The following is an 18,709-nucleotide window of genomic DNA, read 5'->3' on the forward strand; positions in this document are numbered from 1 at the left end:
GCTGGAAAAATTCAGCGGGTCAAGCAGCACTTGAGGAAAGAGAGTCGGTTAGTGTTTCGGATTGATGACCCTTCGTCAGAATTGAATTCGGGTGTCCTGAGTTCAGTTCTAATGAAGGGTCTTCAACCTGAAATGCTATTTGTTTCTCTTCCCACAGGTTTTGCCAGACCTGTTGAATTTTTCCAACATTCTCTGATCTTTAAGTCCTCCCCACCATTAAGGACATCTTCAAGAGCTGGTGCCGCAAGAAGGCGGCGTCCATCGCTCAGGGAGCTGACTATCTGGACATGCCTTGTGAAAGTGCAGCGGCTCTTGTTGACCTGAGAGCTGTGTTATCCCCCAATGTGAAAGCAGCATCCTGATCCCTCACCCCTGCCCCGATTGCTACTGTCAGCTACGCCGTCTGGTTTGCCCTCACATAGATGTGTTTAATAATGGTGACGTCCTCAGTGCAACGTAGCCAGTCACAGATCTCGCTGTTAGTGTGATGGTCATAGATAGCCAACCCGTCTACTTTTACTGCACACAAAATGCTGGAGGAGCTCAGCAGGCCAGGCAGCATCTATGGAAAAGAGTGCAGTCGATGTTTCGAACCTTTGACCTGTGCTGTGGTTGTCAGATCACATTCATGAGTAATTAGTAATTTCAGAATTAGTTGGGTGTATTGGTTGGAAGGTTTGGCAGATTCTGAGAAGAATGTGCTCCTTTGTACTACAATTACTGAATTAGGTGTAAACACAAATGCAGCAATGATGGAAACGCATTAGGCGGTAAAGGGTATGTTCAGGGTTTCAGGTCAAGGGCCCTTTGTCAAAATTAGGAATGAAAGAAAAAAAGAAGTTAAATTTCAACAGGAAAGAAGATGGGGAATGAGTGAAACAAACCTGTGATCAGCTGAGTCCAACTTTCTCAATGCAAGCATATCAAGCTTCTTTCTATGCAGTGTTGTAAAGAACAAGGTTGTGTGACTTTCTCAACTAGCTAGACTATAAGAAAAAGCTGAAATGCTGAGAAATGGCCAGTTCTGATAGAAACAGAAAGAAAGTACAAGTTACTCATTGAGTCCAAATGCTACTGTGTGTCCAAACAGGAAATGAGCTTTTTGTGTTGGTCCTTGTAATGGAGCAACAGACCACAGACAGAAAAGTCTGTGTGGGATGAAAGATTAAAGTAGCTGGCAAGCAACCAAAAGCTCGGGATCATACCAGAGTGTAGGCTTTCTGCAAAGTAATCTTTCAGTCTGCGGTGAGTTGCCCCTCTAGGGGATGCCTCATCTGACCATGTGCTGTAGGGAGATAAGGTAACATTGAGGAGGATAAAGATTTATGAACCAATTTCCCTTCCATATCCACTTAGTAAGATGATAGTTCCCAAGCTATGATCTGGAAGGTTTGAATTTTCCCAACAGTTTCTGTTTGTGGAGGGGTTCTCTTTTTTATACTGGAAATGGATATAGCTTTATCACCAAAAGCAGTCTGAAGAGCCAGATGATTTGGTCTTGGTTGTTCATTTCTAAGTGATTCCACTTGGTACTGAAGAACGTTTGTGAGGTTTACTGATGTCACTACGTAAGATTCATGATTGTTTAATGTCATTTCCAGTACGCAAGTACAAGGAGAACAAAATAATTGTTATTCCAGATCAGATACTGCACAAAAAAACTTAAAAGATTTTAAAAATAGCAAAATAAAATGTACAATAAATATAAACATGTAAGATACTGTACATCGATTGGATGTCCATAAAGTGATGCAAGGCACAGCAGTGTCTGTAAATAAGGTGACTGACAGAAAATTATGAAGTAGAGGTGGTAGGGGAGGGGTGTGGGATTGTAGTTGTGTTTGTGTTCATTGGTTTAAAAGTGGGGAAAATTATATCATGACAGTGCTATATCAGACTAGATAGCCAATGCTTTCTTGTCTGCCAAATGCCTGATAAGTTTGTAACTATGGTCTAGTGGCAGCATAATTCTTCCGTCCAGAGGTGTTGGCTTGCTATTCATGGGGAATCAAATTTATTAAGATGGACTTCAAGTTTGTTGTTTTATGGCAGTAGAACAGTGCACAGTTACAAAAATCTACAAGTTATGAAAACAGTGCAATACAAGTAGTGTCATGGACCATTTAGAAGTCTGGTGGAGGAGGAGAAGAAGCTGTTTTAGAATCATTGAATGTGGGTTTTTAGGCTCCTGTCCCACTTCCCTGAAGCTATCAGTCTTTGTTTATTATTTTACACGTACCAAGATACAGTGAAAAGCTTGGCTTGGGGACTGTTCATACAGATCAGATCATTGCACCAAAGTAATGAATGGATCTGCAGGGAGCATCTTGCAGCGAGTCCCAGAGGAGGCCTGTTCTGATGGTAAGGCCACTTAGTGATGGATGCAACCTTCTTGGCACACTGCCTCTTGAAGATGTCCTCAGTGGTGGGGAGGGTTGTGTATGTGACAGAGATGGATGAGTCTACAACCCTCTGAAGCCTCTTGCGATCTGCTGCATTGGAACCAAAAATGTAACCGAGGGATCGTTTGGTGCGGTGTTAAAAGAACCCCTATTGAAAGATGAGCAGTAATTTTCCCGATGCCCTCTCTATCATTCATCGGTCAATCAACATGATCAAAAACTATAATCACTAAAGCATCATTATTGCGATACTGTACACATATTTGTCTCTGTGTTACCTCTGTTGCAACTGCAGCGTTCAATTCAAAAGTGCGTAACTGACTGAAAAATAATTTGGGGCACCCTGTTCAGGAAAGGTACTGTATAAAAGCAGTTCTGTTTGTCCTGTTGGTTTATTAAGCAGGGCTGTGGCAGGACTTTTAAGTTTTCTGGTGTTTGCACAAAGCTATCTCTGGTATTAAGGGGGTATACGTGAATGTCTATAGCTGCATGTTAATTGTATTTTTATAGATATTTAGTGAGGTAGAGGGTGTGGCCTCTGCCCCTGCTTTTCTCTCCTACCTTTGCATGTTTCTATGTCTAAGTAATGTTGAAGCTTAACTTTATTAATTTCAGGAACATTGTGTACCCATTTAGAATTGGTTGTTGATAGACTTATACCAGAGAGTGAAATATAACAGGGTAGTAGGAAAAGATATTGGTTTTGAGAATAATAATCACATAGGAGTACTTAACTGGCATAAACAGTGTTGCCATCACTCCAGACTTGTATGAAGAGCTTGAGAAATGCTGTTGGGACCAGTAATAAAAAGAGACTGACAATTCTTAGGAGCATTTAAATGATGTATTAAATCCCATTTTCCCCTCACACCTCATTTGCTTTGGCAGTTGTTTTTTCCTCTTCCTTTCTGGAATTGCAGGCTCGATTTTTTTTTTTGGGTACAGGTTATTGTTGAACAGAGATTTACCAGACGCAATCCTGAGACGGAAGCTAATACTTTGGAGACATCACACAGGGTAGCGTAGCGGTCAGCACAACACTCAGCAGTATCGGTGATCTGGGTTCAATTCCCGCCACCGTCTGTAAGGAGTTTGTACGTTCTCCCCGTGACAGCGTGAGTTTCCTCTGGGTGCTCCAGTTTCCTCCCACTGTCCAAAGATGTATCAGTTGGTAAGTTAATTGGTCATTGTACATTGTCCCATTGTCCCATTGTTAGGCGAGGGTTAAGTCAGGGGTTGCTGGGCAGCGTGGCTGGAAGGGCCTGTTCTACGCTGTGAATAAATTGATTCCAGTCCCAGCAATAAATAACATTGGTTTGAGACATGGTGACCAGAGTGTGGTCGAAAACCTGTCTAGTTCACCATTGCATTTCATAGAGGGGAATCTTTACCAGTTCCTCATTACGGTTCCCAGTCTGGACTTGATGTGACTCCAAGCCCAGGCAATGTCGTCAACACTGAAACTCCCTTTAAAGGGAGTTTCCTAGCCCTTTTCCTAGCCCTTCTCAAGTCCTATTAGAAATAGCTTCCACATCCTCTAAATAAATTTTAAAAATAAATCATGCTTGCATTTCAGAAAATTGTCTCTTTAGTTTTAATAATAATTTGCTGGATTAAAAAAATGATAGTTTTTGTTTCTCCTCCCAAACCTTTCTAAATCAAACCTTTCCAAATTTATTTGTACAAATGGTTTACATTTGACTTGTGTGTTTGTGTACAGTCAGTGAAAACATCCTGGAGACATTGTGCTCAAGGTAAACAGGCTCTTAGGTTAATCTATTTGCAAAGATCCTTGCAAATGTTAATGTAAAATGCCCAATTTGGAAGCAGTGTGAGATAAGACATGGGGAGAGGTTGAGTCATTGGGAATGGCATGCAGTTTGATTTGAGTTTGTTGCAGTTAGGAGTCCTGTGCTAGGTACATATATACACAATCCAGAATTTGTCCTCTTATTATAAGATTGAAGATTGTATAATGTCATTTCCAGTATACGTATAAAGGAGAATGAAATTATAGAAACATAGAAAACCTTCAGCACAATACAGGCCTTTCGGCCCACAATGCTGTGCCGAACATGTACGTACTTTAGAAATTACCTAGGGTGACCCATAGCCCTCTATTTTTCTAAGCTCCATGTACCTATCCAAGAGCCTCTTAAAAGACCCTATCGTTTCTGGCTCCACCAGTATCCCCAGCAGGCATTCCAAGCATTCACCCACTCTGTGTAAAAAAAAACTTCCCCCTGACATCTCCTCTGTACCTGCTTCCAAGCACTTTAAACTGAGCCATTTCAGCCCTGGGAAAAAGCCTCTTGACTATCCACACGATCAATGTCTCTCATCATCTTATAGTTATTGTTACTCTGGATCCGGTGCAGCACAAAAAAATCCTCAATAATATAAAGAATGCAATAATTAAAGAAGCACAGTAAATATAAACACGTAAGATAGTTTAGACACATAGTTTGATTTTATGTCCATAAAGTGACGTTAGTGTCCGTACATGATGTGACTGACAGGAAATGATAAAAGTGGTGGGGGGTGTGGTTTAGATGCTGAAGGTGTTGATCAGCCCTACTGATTAGGGAAAGTATCTGTTATTGACTCTGGTGGTCCTGTCATGGATGCTTTGTAGCCTCCTTCCTGATGGGAGTGGGATAACTAGTCCATGAGCTGAGTGGGTGGAATACTTCCTGATGTTACTGGCCCTTTTCCAGCTCCTTTCTGTATATGTCCTTGATGGTGGGTAAGCTGGTGCCGGTGATGCATTGGGCAGTCTTAACTACCCATTGCAGAGGCTGCAGTGCAGTTTCTACTACCTAGTAATGATGTAGCTTGTTAGGATGCTCTCTACTGCACATCTATAAGCTGTGAGAAGAGGTATGCATAGTCCAGCTCTCTTCAGCCTCCTCAGAAAGCAGAGACATTGACGAGCTTTCTTGACTGTGTAGGATGTTTTCTGGGACGTTGAGAGGTTGTGTGTGACGTGCTCTCCCAGGAGTTTGATACTGCTTGCAGTTTTCACTGCGGTGCCGTTGATGTAAAGAGGGGTATGTGTTCTCCCGAAGCTGATAACCATTTCCTTTGTCTTGTTGACATTTGACTTGGACCAGACCTCAAGCTCTCCCACCTCCTGTCTGTAAGCTGTCTCGTTGGTGGTGAGCCCCAACACTGTCACATCATCAAAGCAATGAAAGGCAGTGAAGTTCCAAAGTTGGAAGTTTATTTATTACCAGCATATGTATATGTCCCTGAGATTCATTTTCTTGCAGGCATTCACAGTAGAACAAAGGAATACAATAAAATCAATGAAAAGCTGCAAAGACTGACAACCAATGTACAAAAGAAGACAAGCTGCACAAGTTTAAAACGAATAATAATTGTAATGAACAAATAGAAATAAAATACTGAGAATGTGTGTTGTAGAGTCCTTGAAAATGAGTCCATAGGTTGTGAAATCATTTCAAAGTTGAGGTGAGTGAAGTTGTCCATGCTAGTCCAGTAACTTGATTGTTGAAGGGTAATAATTGTTCCTGAATCTGTTGGTGTAGGCTCCTGCACCTCCTTATCGATGGCAACAGTGAGAGGAGAGGGGGTGGAGAGAGAGAGGTGGTGAGAAGAGACTCGGATGGTGGGGGTCCTTGATGATGGATGCTGCTTTCTTGTGGCAGTGCTCATCAGTCTTTACTGCAGGGATAACACTTTTAGAAGAAGAAGAAGAATAACCCTTAACTCGGGGGCAGTGGAGTTATCGAGACACCGTCTTTTGACGGTGTTTCCTTAGCAAGCTATTCTTGGTTTTATGAGGTCGAGTTGGTAGCTCAACACTCAACCCAACTTGGATTTGAACTCAGGAACCTTCGCTCCGGAGTCCGGTGCTGATATTATTGCGCCACCAAGCGGGATTAACACTTTTAGAGCTCCCAGCAAAATGAAGCCTTTATTCTCCTTCCCTACCCACATGAAGCTCTGATTACAGTGGAGAAAAGGATGTGTAGTGGGGGTTAATTACATACAGCCTTGCTTGTATAATTCTTACTCCTTTGGGCCTTTTGCTGTTTGCATTTGAGCTATGTCCAGTTGTTATCTCCTCAAGCAATGTGGGATACTTGTGCCTTTAGTAGAAGGCTCAGTGATGTGAATTACAACCTTAACACTTCAGGTTGACAAATTGAGGATATCTGCCTGCAACGATTCTGACCCAATGTATATGCAACATTGTTCTATGTTCCAGGACCATTCTTCAGTGCTTGTAGATCTGTTCAGCTGTTGTGTAAATGTCTATGTCAGTATTGTGGCTGTTTATAAATCCCTGTGGGTTAAAGGACATGAAATCACTTAATGGAGTCATGAGACCACAGATGCTGGAATCTGTAGCAATGAGCGAACTGCTGCAGGGAAACAGCAGGTCAGGCAACATCTGTGAAGGGAAATGGCCAGCTGATGAGAGCTTTCATCTGAACTGAAAGATAGAAAGGAACTGAGTCTAAAGTAAATTGAGGGGAAGGCATGTTTCTTTGCCCTTCTGTATCATCTGTCCATTTCCCTCCACAGATGCTGCCCGACCCATTGAGTTTTGAGCGTTCCGTTTGTTGCATAAATTACATAACACAGAAGGTGGCCATTCAGCAGAGTATCTGTGTGCTGGCCCTTTGAAAGAGAATCTACTCAGCCTCACTTCATTGCTTTATTGAGTCCATCAGTGAATGTGTAGTATCCAATGTCCACTTCGAAATTGCTGTTGAACCCCTTCACAACACATGCTACCTGAAAGAGACAAAGCTGGTTGTTTTCTCTGGAGCAGCGGAGGCTGGGGGGGGGGGGGGGGGGCGGAGACCTGATAGAGATTTATAAGATCAGGAGAGGGACAGGTAGAGTAGACAGACAACGCCTTTTTTTCTAGGGTTGTAATGACTAATACTGGAGGGCATGCATTTAAAGTGAGAGAGGGTAATTTCAAAGGAGATGTGAGGAGCAGGTCTTTTTTACTTAATGGTGGATGCCTGGGGTAGTGGTAGAGGCAGATAATTAGGGACTTCTAAGAGATAGTTAGATATGCATATGAATGTGAAGAAAATGGAAGGATATGGACATCATACAGGATTAGTTGATTTCTAATATAATTAGTTTGGCACAACGTTGTGAGCCAGAGGACATTTCTATTTGCTGTACTGCTCAGTTCAGTGATCTAACATGCTAAATCACTATTATAGACAATTCTTATTGTATCCCAGCTGGTCCTTTACCTGTTGCCTTAAATCCACTACAAGAGTATGTTTGTTGGGCTGTTTCTGTTCTGAAAATTATTGAACCTGTGCTGTCAGCTTGCACATGGGCCCAGTTATTAGGTTTCCCAGTTGGAGTTTTAGACCTTTTTCTTTTGGAGGCATAATTGGAGCTGCCTGCTTTAGAGAGGTCTTGAGGTGGTCTGGACATAAAAGACACAAAGCATAATTTTTTTTTCCTTTTGGAAATGCATTTATTGTGGTTGTGACTTACTAATTGGTTTCTCTTCATTAGTTTACTTTACCATCTGGGTAAAGATGAGGCAGATGGTTGACAATGTATGGATGGTGTTATTCTATCTGGCATGTGTGACAGTGACAAACCAATTAAGTAATTGCAATGTAGAATTTGACATTGAGTGAGGAAGACAGCAGTTTGCCTGGATGGACGATGAAGTGTTCAAATTTTTGTTGGCAACATTTTAATGGTGTTGAAATCCATGGGCTGATATACCTGCATGGGAGTAGGTGGCATCCGTTGGTCTCAAGAGACCGTGGATCTGCGCCTGGAGTTATTAGTCTGATGCCTTGCCCACTAGGCCAGGCGCCAACACTGCATGGGAGTAGGACGGAGAATTTAAGTGACAGTCACCCACAAGACAATCTTGAATTACCCCTTCAGACTGAGGTCACGTGTTCTGCAAGGTAGTCACCCAATCTGTGTTTGTTTCCTCCAAGGTAGAGCTAAGCTCATGATGGATATTGAATGCAGTACATTAGTTTGGAAAATAAGCAAGTGTATTGCTGCCTCACTTGGAAGGACTGTTTGGGTCCCTGGATGGTGGGAAGAGAAGAGGTGGTGGAGTATCTCCTGAGTTTGCCTGGGAATGTGTCATCAGAAGTGGAGCAGTTGACAGGGATAGAAGAGCAGGCCAGGGAATGGCAATGGGAACAGTCCTTGTGGGCATAGATGGGGAAATTGAGTCTAATGATGGAGTCTTTTTGAAGCTTAAGGAAATATGTGAACGGTAATTTGTTTAATGCAGAGGGTGGAGTGGAGTACCTTACAAACTACCCCATGTGTCCTAAATGTCACTATCTCCACACCTGTAATGGTGTTTATAATTCCTACGTTGACCTCTACTTCAATTCACAAAAGATGGAGTGGTGATTCAGATTTACTTGTCACGTGAACATTGTAACATACATTGTCTACGTTAACAACCAATGCACCTGAGCAAGTGTCGGCAACGCATTCTGCCACCAGCATAGCATGCGTACAATGTTCAGCAGAACAACAACAAAATAAAACAACAGCAAGACAAGTCCCTTTTCCAGCCTCCCACCCACTCACTGCCAGACCACCTCTGGGGCCCCTCCCCCGTCCTTGGCCCTGAACTCTCAGACTTGCAGATATTGGGCCAGCAACCCCCAGTCCCTGGCCCAGGCTCGCAGACGCTGGGCTTCTGACTGGGGCATGTCATTGTGTCATCCAGCATATAAATGCTTTACTTTGTTCTGGCCATCAAGTAATTGTTATACTAAGCAACACAGACTTCAGCACGCCGGGTTGTGTCTATGGTAAACAGTTGACATTTCGGGACGAGACCCCTCCCCTGTCTTGAGTGAACTGGGAATCCTCTGTATGTGGTAAAAGGTGCCTCATAATCTGGATACTCTGAGACCTACAAGAAATCTTACGTTAGTCAGTGATAGCTGTAACTTTTATTGAGAGTTAACTAAAGATATGCTGATGTGTTTTATATCACATATGGCATGTCAAGGAATGGTGATAACTGTATTCTGTGTATAATGACATTAATGGATACATTGATTTAGGGAAATTATATTTATTTAATTCATTTTGCAGAAGATTACATTGCAATCCCCCCCCCCCCGTGAATTTATATCATAAACGTTGACCCTGTGATACTTTGAGAGTACACTGCATGGTGAACACAGTGACATCCTGCTTCAGCACTACCTACTGGCCTCTGCTATGAAGGGAAGAACAAGGAAACAAGGACCGGCAATATCTTCATGTTACACATTCCTCCTCTTCTCAAGCAGCCCTTCAGGATTCAGGATTCCTTGCGTTCTGCTCACTTCTGGAGGTACTGAGGTGGCTGGTGGCACTGCTGTTGAGCCTACAGAATCTTCTGTTGGTGGGACAATAGGTGCTTGATGGGACTGACAGGAAGCTCCTTATGCCATTTACACTGGCCCCTGGTACATGAGCTCAGAGTTACCACTACCATGCCAAATGTTCCTTCTCCATTTTGGACCATCGTGACAAGGTGCCAAACGAGAGGCTGCTTAACAAGCTACAAGAAAGATTCTAGCATGGATAAAATAGTGGCTGACTGGCAGGAGGCAAAGAGTGGGAATGCTCTTCTGGTTCGCCTCCAGTGGCTAGTGGTGTTCCACAGGAGTCTATGTTGGGACCAATTCTTTTTACGCAATGTGTTAATGATTTGGATGATGGAACTGATGGTTTTGTTGCAACATTTGCAGATGATACAAAAAATAGGTGGAGAGGTAGGTAGTTTTCATGAAGTAGAGAGGCTACAGAAGGAATTAGATTTGGAGAATGGGCAAAGAAGTAGCAGATGGAATACAGTGTCTGAAAGAGTATGGTCATGCACTTTGGTAGAAGAAATGAAAGGGTTGACTATTTTCTAAATGGAAAGAAAATACAAAAAATTGAGGTGCAAAGGGACTTGGGAGTGCTTGTGCAGGATTCCCTAAAGGTTGATTTGCAGGTCGAATCTGTGGTGAGGAAGGCAAATACAATGTTAGCATTCACTTCAAGAGGACTAGAATATAAAAGCAAGGATGTAATGTTGAAACTTTATAAAGCAGTGATGAGTTGGAGTATTGTGAATTTTGTGCCCCTTGGAAAAGATGTGGTGAAACTGGAGAGTGTTCAAAGGAGGTTATTGAAAATGATTCCAGGTTTGAACGGCTTGTCATAAGAAGAGCGGTTTGATGGCTCTGGGACTACATTCACTGGAATTCAGAAGAATGAGGACTGACCTCATTGAAACCTACCGAATCATGAAAGGCTCAATAGAGTGGATGTGGAGAGTCTTAAGATCAGAGGACATAGCCTCAAAATAGAGGAGCATCCTTTTAGAACAGAGATGAGGAGGAATTTCTTTAACCAAAGAGTGTTGACACAGACGGCTGTGGAGGCCAAGACTTTATGTATATTTAAGGCAGAGGTTGATAGATTTTTGATTGGTCAGTGCATGAAGGGATGCGGGAGAAGGCAGGAGATTGGGGCTGAGAGGAAAAGTGGATCTAATAGCCGAATTCTGCTCCTCTGTCTAATGGTGAAGCAACAATTCCCACTGGGTAGTGGGGATATTATATTTTCTGAAGGACATTTTGAACACATCTTTGAAATATTTTCTCTGTTTGATAATTTCTCAATTGGAATAGAGCATCTTCTCAGGGTGTCTGGTGTCAGGTGTATGAACAATGTGAATTGCCCATCGGAACTGACCAAGTCCAATTAGGGCTCAGTGCTGGGGATGTTGATCTGGAAGAGGCTGCTGGCATTGATTGTTTCCTTTGTCATTGTCGGTGGTTTCTCTCCAGTGCTTTGAGGTGTCTGGTCTACATAAACCATAAAGGAAGACAGGGATCCCCGCTGCTCAGAGGGCTATGAGCTTTGTACTGGGGTTGAGCTATTGATTATCAAATACTCTTTTCCTCAAATGATCCAAAGCTTTATTTTATGCTCTAAAGATAATATCACCATAAATGTCAACCTTCATTAAGAGTTGGCTCCTGAGGTGTGTAAAGTACTGCACAATTTCCATGGTCTTGTCCTTTTTGGTGTTTTACAGTGGGAGCAGGTGTTGGAGGCCATTTGTTTTGTTAAAATGTAAAGCCCTCAAACCTTGTGCTTCAGTGAACAAATCGACAGATTCAGGATTTTTTAAATTGTCATTCTTTAGTGTAAAGTGAACAAGTGTAAAGTTTACGAGTGTAAAGGAGAACAAAATGATTGTTAATCCTGATCAGGCACAGCAAAAAAAACATATAAATATGAAAGCAACTCTATAGAACACAATTTACAAGTAACTGATGACTGCGGCCTTAAGATTAGTTTATGAAATGCACACGCTCATTGTATGTACATAAAGTGCTAGGTGCAGGAGTATCTGAACATAAGGTGACTGGCAGGAAATGAGAAAGTGACAAAGAAACTGTTGGCAAGAGGAATTCTAAATAACAAGGGAGCATATTGGAAACAGTAGAACAGTGACTGAGTCAGTGTAGATATGAGGAGTGGAGTGGCAGTGTATGGGAGAGGTGAAGGGTGCTGAGGGGCTGTATAGAGGAGTGGCTGGTGTGAATGTAGTGGAGGTGGGAGGTGCTGCCCAGCCACACAACATGTATGCATACTCAAGCATCATCTGTGTAGTACGGGTCACTGAAGCTGGGGTGACCTTGATTTTCGTGTCAATGACAGAGGTTGAACTGTCTGCCCTGTGGATTGGCACCACTAGTTAGAGGCAAGGTACAGTTTTACTGGAAGACAGTTTTTAGAAAAGTGTGCCAACAGTGATCCGGCACTGCTTGATGCTGATCTCTACTGTGGATCTGCTGGCTTCCACCTCATCCTGAAGTGGATGTGAGGTGGAGAGGAATTTCTGTAGGTGCCTAAATCTGAGAAACATGCCTCAATTTTACAGTCCCTCTTAACTGCTGGAAGCTTGTATGAGGTTCAAATTGATGTTATTGTTATAGGCATGAAAATTGGTTCTCTGCAACAATAACAGCATGGTACACTGCAAGCAAATTATACATAATTTACACATCAAAATAAACAATATTAGTGCAACACTCACAAAATGCTGGAGGAACTCATCAGTTCAGGCAGCATCTATGGAAAAGAGTAAACAGTTGACATTTTGGGTCAAGACCTTTCATCAAGACTGGCCCGAAACATCGACTGTTTACTCTTTCTCATTGATACTGCCTGGCCTGCTCAGTTCCTCCAACATTTTTGAGTGTGGTCCACAAATCCTATCACTTGGGATTTTCTCATTAAGAAGGATATCTTGATGAAGGGTCTCAGCCTGAAATGTCGACTGTTTACTCATTTTGTTGGATGCTGCCTAACCTGATGAGTTTCTCCAGCATTTTGTGTGTGTTGCTTTGGATATACAGCATCTGTGGTTTTTCCCATTGTAGGAGGGATTTAGAGGCTTTGGATGAGATTGTAGAAGAAGTTTACTAGGATGCTTCCTGAATTAGATGGCATGTAGTAAATAGAGAGGTTGGACAAATTTGGATCTTTTTTCTTGGGCGTGGCAGAGGCTGAGAGGAGACCTGATAGAAGATTGAGAGGTATAGATAGACAGCCAGTATCTTATTTTCCCACAGGGTTGAAATATTTAATACCGGAGAGCATGCATGCATTTAAGATGAGAGGTGTTAAGTTCAAAGGAGGCAGGTGGGGCAAGTTTGCTTTCTATACAGAGATTTGTGAGTGCCTGAAATGAACTGCCTGGGGCGGTGGTGGACTCGAATACAATTGAATAATTTAGGAGGTTTTTAGATGGGCACATGAATGTTCAGGAATGGAGGGATACGGACTAATTTTGTAGTGTGTTTAATTACAAGTTTAAATTGCATGGTTCAAGTGGCCTGTTACTGTGCTGTACTGTACTGTTCTTTGTTAACTGTAGATGCAGCATTACCATCAAGGAGGCCCACTGCCCCATCTCAGGGCAATGAAATCAATTTTGCTTTTTGCTGCTCTCATTCTGAAGTTGTGGGTTTCTGTATGCAGTTCTAAACAGGCTTCTCAGCTTTGGTCATTCCCTTACTGGGAATGAGGAGGTAGAGCAGAGCTGCCTGCTTGCAGTGTAGGTGGAGACGTGTGTATAAATCGGTTTGGAAATGGTACAACGTGAGGGAAGCATGTAGGATTGGGGTTATGGATCTGCTCTAGTACAAAGTAAACATATTTGACTTTGTGAAACATATCTGTACTTGTGTGTGTGTACAACTCTCTAATGCATCTTTGGCTTATCTTCCAATAAGTTGTAGATGTTAGGTTGCTTTGGAAACAGGAATTTTCACTAGAAATGAGGTAAAATATTTTAAATCAGCTTTGTGGCAGAGATTATTCAGTGGTGTGGTTTGTTGGATGGCAGTTCCTTTTCCAGCGAAAATCAAAGTTCCTTACAGCCTAAGCTGTGTGTGTTGTTATCTGTGGCTCAGTGTCTGAAAATCCACTGTTGTTGCCTCTCCTGATGCTTCCATGTCTAAACAAATAGAGGTTGTTGTGATTATTATAATGTTTTTGTTGTACCATAATGCAAATAGCTGTTGACCAAATGATTGCTGATGGATTTTACATAGTTTTATCCCGTTTTCCTTTTATAGTGCTAGGGTGAAAGATATGAGTACTTGATTTACTAAAATATGTACTTCGAATGTATCTAAAAGCATAACAAACAGGATTCTGGAGGAATTCAGCTGGTCAGGCAGCATCTGTGGGGGGAAATGGACAGTCAGCATTTCAGGTTGAGACCATCATCAGGACTGAATCTCTGTTCTCTTCTGGTCCTGGACTCCTGTTCCACTGGACCAAAGCTTCATCAAGTATGTGTGGCAATGAGTATGCAATGGCTTTCCCATGTCTTAACCATGTTGATAACTTGAATGTCACCCTCACAGGCAGGGCCTGTTCCAAAATGTTACCTGTCCATTGTCCTTAACAGATGCTGCCTGACCCAGTGAGTCTCTCCAGCATTTTGTTTGTTTTTCCAGATTCCAGCGTCTGCAGTCTCTTGTCTCCAGAAATATGAATTTATTTGAGAGATCTGTGCCCATCAAATGCTTTTGCAGCATCAGCATTGCTGCAGCTTATTCATACAGGATCAAGAAGGTACAGCCTGACCACAGCAACTTGCATTCATTTAGAACACTTTTTAAAGTAGCAAAAATGTTCCAAAGTGTTCCTGTGAAAGAACAGCTATTTGCATTATGGTACAACAAACTTTGACACCAAGGCAGTCAGCCAAAGCTTTGGCGGAAATGGATTTCAAGGCTCATGTTTAAAGAGCACAGAGCAGGTAAAGAGGGGAAATTTTGGAGCTTGGGCAGTTGGAGCTATGGCTCCCAGTGGGAACAGAAGAAAGATTGTCAATACAAATGGTGTTCTAGTCTGTACGAGACATTGGAGGTGGGGGTGCTGAGACAACAGTGATGACTGCTTCTCAGAGATCTGAGGGGGAAAAAATGACACGAGGTTAACGGAAGTAGAATAATTCTCCAAATGCTTGTTGTGGATGTACTGACTGCCTCTTTGGCCACCTCCCAAGTCACTGAAGTATTGTGTCTGTCTCCAGTCGTTGCTTCTATTGTGATGTGTGACAACTAGTTTCTCCCTACCATACGTTCACACCCCCCTTTTTGTTTTATAGTGTGTGTGTGTGAAACATCAACAAATCATAAATTTGAACATGGCTTAGTTCAGTTGCTCAATATTATATTGTTTTACATTAACTGAATTGTTGAGAGCTTTTGCCTTTCTGACCAACTCCTGGGCTTTGTCCAGTCATTGTGCACTTATGTTAGTGGAATAATGCCCATGTGTAGCTTACTACTGTTTGGTTCTGTAGTAAAGAAGGTGCCATCTCCTAGCACAAGGAACTGCTGCTTTCACCATCCTTGCTGCTCAGTAGTTCCAAGTATCATTCAGTTTCCAAGTCATTTAGTTTATTAGAAATGAAGGAAGGACAATTAATTTAATTCACATAATTAACTTTAATTTTTGTAAAATGTATCTGAAATGAATTATCTGTCTGTCTTTCAGGCCACCAAACAGTTCCTGGAGGAGATCAACAAGTGGACGACCCAGCATGGCATCTCTCCCCTTTCCTGGAATGCTGCAGTCAAATTCCTCATGGCCAGAAAGTTTGACGTATACCGAGCCATTGAGCTCTTCCACTCATACCGGGTAAGCTGGATATGAGTATTTGTGTACTTACAAGGGCCAGTGATATGGATGTGTGTTTTATTGAGCAATACTTGGGAGAAGCATTCAGTAAACTTTGCTTTGTAGATAACGTTCCTAAAATTCACCAGCGTGGTAGTTTGTGCATTTAAATATCTAGTGCACTTGTTCAAATGACAACAGCGGATAATGGGTGCAAAAGTCCTTGAACCCCTGACAAGTAGGGAAGTGTGAGGGAGTAGGATAAACTCTCTCCAGATCCTAATGAAAAACAAATATTGCAAAGTTAATGCAACTAATCATTTTGTGGTTTCTTCTGTTCATCTTTTCTTAAATTAATAATATTTGAGTGAATGTGACTGTCTTAAATATTGTTATATTTAAATAGGTTATAAACCCAGCAGAACAAACTGCTGATATAATAGTACACCCTGTCCTTGCTCTCCCTTTATCCCTCTGTTCGGCAGTGTCTCAGGGAAGGGCCACAAAAGGTCCAATGTGTCTTTTTGCTTAATCAGTACACCATTGAAATCGTTGCAGATTTGATCTTAAACAGCCTCAGAGAATAACACCAGTATGATTGTGGAGTAAACATTAAGTATTTGAGTTTTTATTCACTGTTTGAAGGGATTATTTTAAAATGACTAATTCATTTTTCCCTTTCTTGGGCTAAGTGCCTCTCTCAAATGTTTAGTGGCTCTTGTATACGTGTAAGAGTAGGCCTTACAGAAGGTTGAATTAATTTCCCACAAGTTACATCATACCTGCATTAGTTCCAGTAAATAACAAACATTTTGTCAAACACAATTTTGAAATTTATAATAATTGTTCATATTTTCAACAGTGGGCAGTTGGATCAGGAAAAGTGCTCGAATTTAGGATTGAGTGAGAGAGAGCACTTTGAAATTATTAATAGGAATGTATCAAGTCAGTTTAGGATTGTGAAAGGGGAATTATTTGATAAGTTGAAGTTTTGAGATTGTAACTAGTGCATTTGTACTTTCAGAAGGTATTTAATAAGGTGGCCCAGAAAAAAATGATTGAATAAAGTTAGACCATACAGATTATGGGTTTGTTACCAGAGCTGGGGACGGTGACCAGTGGGGTGTTGCAAGGACTGCTGGTCCCAGCTTTTCACCATCTAAGTCAATGATTTGGATGAGGAGATCATTGATGCAAATCTGGTTGCCTGTAAAGTGGATGTGGAGATACTTGAGGGGTATGTAGACAGATCAAGTAAGTAGACAGGGATGGGTCAGATGGGATGTGATACGGAAAAGTGTGAGGTCATCCACTTTGGAAGAAAAAAAGAAAGGTGAATTGTTTTTGATTGGTGAAGAATGAAGGGTGTTGGTAGTCTGAGGGACTTGGATGTTCCTACATAGAGATCACTGAAAGTTGATATGGGGGTTGAATAAGCAATATGTAAGGCTTATGGTACATTGGCCTTTATTGTAGGATGATCAGAGTACAAGACTAGAAATGTCTTGCTCCAATTATATAAAGCCCTGGTGATACCGCTTCTGAAATACCATGTACAATCTGGTCTCTCTACTTAAGCAAGGATATAATTGTGAGCAAGGGAAAGTAGAGAAGGTTTATCTGATTGATTCTTGGGATATGTATGAAGAGGTATCATATAGAATGAAACTACACTATCTGGACTTGAGAAGAATGATAATTGATCTCATTAAAGAGATTAAAAAGAAATTAAAAAGCTGTTTAGCAAAGAAAATGCAGGGTTGATGTTACCCCAAGTGGAAGTCTAGAAACGGGGATCACAGAATTAAAATAGGGAGATAGCTATTCAGGATTGAGATAAGAAATTTCTCCAGCCAGATGGTGGGGAGTTCTTGAAATCCTCAATACAAGTGGTCTGTGGTGATCGAAAAAAATTCAAATGTTTATTATTGTCACATCTACCGATTTGCAATGAGAAGCTTGCTTTCCATACTGTTCATACAGATTAGCTCATTGAGGTAGAACAAGGCAAAACATTAACAATGCAGAATAAAGTGTAACTGCTACTGAGAAAGCAAGTAAACAATAAGAAGTAAGATCATAGCAAGGTAAATTGTGATCAAGAGTCCAATTTATTGTACTGGGGAACAGAAAATTGAGGGATATAGAGCAATGTAGGAAGGTGGCACTGAGGTAGAAGATTGGCCATGACATTGAACGGTAGAGCCATCACAAAGGACTGAATCCACCACTGCTGCTTCTATTTGTAAAATTCCTTGGGAGAAGAGGTCCAGATATCTGCTCAGCATTTTATGAAGAGGCGCTTGCTGATATAATCCGAATGCTTGAGCTCTTTTTACCAAGGAGCCAGACTTATTCTTAGTTTCTGTCTCTGGGCAAGTTTTAGATTACATTGCCATTGTCATTTAGCAAAACACATTTCTACCTCTGACTTCACCAAAATGGTCCCTGTCTCTACTTTTCAGCTGAATCCCACTGATGTTTCTTTGTTCTCTCTTGACTATTCTGACATACTACAGGATAGCATTCCTCATTCTGCTCTCTGTAATCTTGAACTAACTGGCACAGCCCTTATTACTATCATAGCATAGCAACATCATGACCACCGTCTTCATTTTGCACTAAAGTGGTGATCTTTTGTTCTGATTTTTTTTTTGCAAGAATTTGTATAATTTATATTTTACTTGTGAATGCTGCCTAACTGACACTAAATGCCGGTGTTGCTACTACAAGTAAGATTTTCATACACCTGTGTGTACTTGCACAAAGATATATTTGACGTCATTCAAAATCTGTTTTTCCCTCTTCTAACTTGGACCATTAATTATCCATGTAAAAAGTGGCCTCTGTTGACTCCAAGTTAAGCAATGCTTAGATTTGTAAAGGACTTCATCCTTATTTTTAGATCTTTGCCTCTGTCTATTAATATTCTCTAATTTCCTCTGGCCTACAAAATTCTTAAGATATTTGTGTTCCTCTAGTTCTGGCCTTTCAACCATGTCACATTTGGTCTGGCATCTTTTGATAACTCTGAAAACTTCTCATCAAATTTCTCCATTTCTCTGTCTTCTAAGACAGTCTTTAAAGGTTCTAAAAGTCAGCACAGTAGCGTAGTA

General features: G+C 41.5%; 1 protein-coding gene across 7 annotated transcripts in view; it reads left to right on the forward strand.

Annotated features, from left to right (window-relative positions):
• Positions 1-18,709, forward strand: part of ptpn9a (protein tyrosine phosphatase non-receptor type 9a) — a 248,321-nt gene that overhangs the window by 79,595 nt on the left and 150,017 nt on the right. For all 7 annotated transcript variants that reach the window (XM_059946076.1, XM_059946071.1, XM_059946073.1 and 4 more), the window contains one exon: positions 15,471-15,614. In XM_059946076.1, coding sequence (XP_059802059.1) covers positions 15,561-15,614 — 54 coding nt within the window. In that variant the 5' untranslated portion in view covers positions 15,471-15,560. The remainder of the gene's footprint in view (positions 1-15,470; positions 15,615-18,709) is intronic.

The sequence above is a fragment of the Hypanus sabinus genome, chromosome 21, assembly GCF_030144855.1.
Source record: "Hypanus sabinus isolate sHypSab1 chromosome 21, sHypSab1.hap1, whole genome shotgun sequence".
Lineage (NCBI taxonomy): Eukaryota > Metazoa > Chordata > Chondrichthyes > Myliobatiformes > Dasyatidae > Hypanus > Hypanus sabinus.